Consider the following 359-nt stretch of genomic DNA (forward strand, 5'->3'; position numbering starts at 1 on the left):
CAATGGCGTCAACGCCGGAAGAAAATCCGCCAGCTTTGGCGTCGTCATCATCATTATATCCTTCAACACCTCCTCTATTTCCCTCACCTTCTCCTCCGGCACTTTGGCTCCGAAACAAATGCAAGCGAGGATGCTGCAAATGGTTAGCCGGCAATGCGGCATGAGATGGACAACAGGACGGGAGGCGCGGAGGCGGGAGAGGTGAAGGCGGAGGGCCCAGTCGCGTACCCAGGAGAACGAGCGGACGCGGGTGGGGGAAACGATTTCGGAGACGAGGTTGCGGCGGAGGGAGCGCCAGAGAGGGCCGTAAGGGGCTGAGTTGATCGTGCATTTGCCGGAGGAGAAGAGGAGGCGGGTGG

At 60.2% G+C, this 359-nt stretch overlaps 1 protein-coding gene across 1 annotated transcript; it reads right to left on the reverse strand.

Moving 5' to 3' along the window:
- Positions 1 to 6: 6 nt before the first annotated feature.
- Positions 7 to 354, reverse strand: LOC114578692 (cytochrome P450 77A3-like; the record flags this gene model as incomplete). The annotated part of the gene is made up of 1 exon (XM_028692111.1): positions 7 to 354. A coding segment is annotated over one exon (348 nt), but the record flags the coding sequence as incomplete, so codon positions are not given.
- Positions 355 to 359: the final 5 nt, after the last annotated feature.

This window comes from Dendrobium catenatum, unplaced genomic scaffold (assembly GCF_001605985.2).
Source record: "Dendrobium catenatum unplaced genomic scaffold, ASM160598v2 original_scaffold_119728, whole genome shotgun sequence".
Classification (NCBI taxonomy): Eukaryota; Viridiplantae; Streptophyta; class Magnoliopsida; order Asparagales; family Orchidaceae; genus Dendrobium; species Dendrobium catenatum.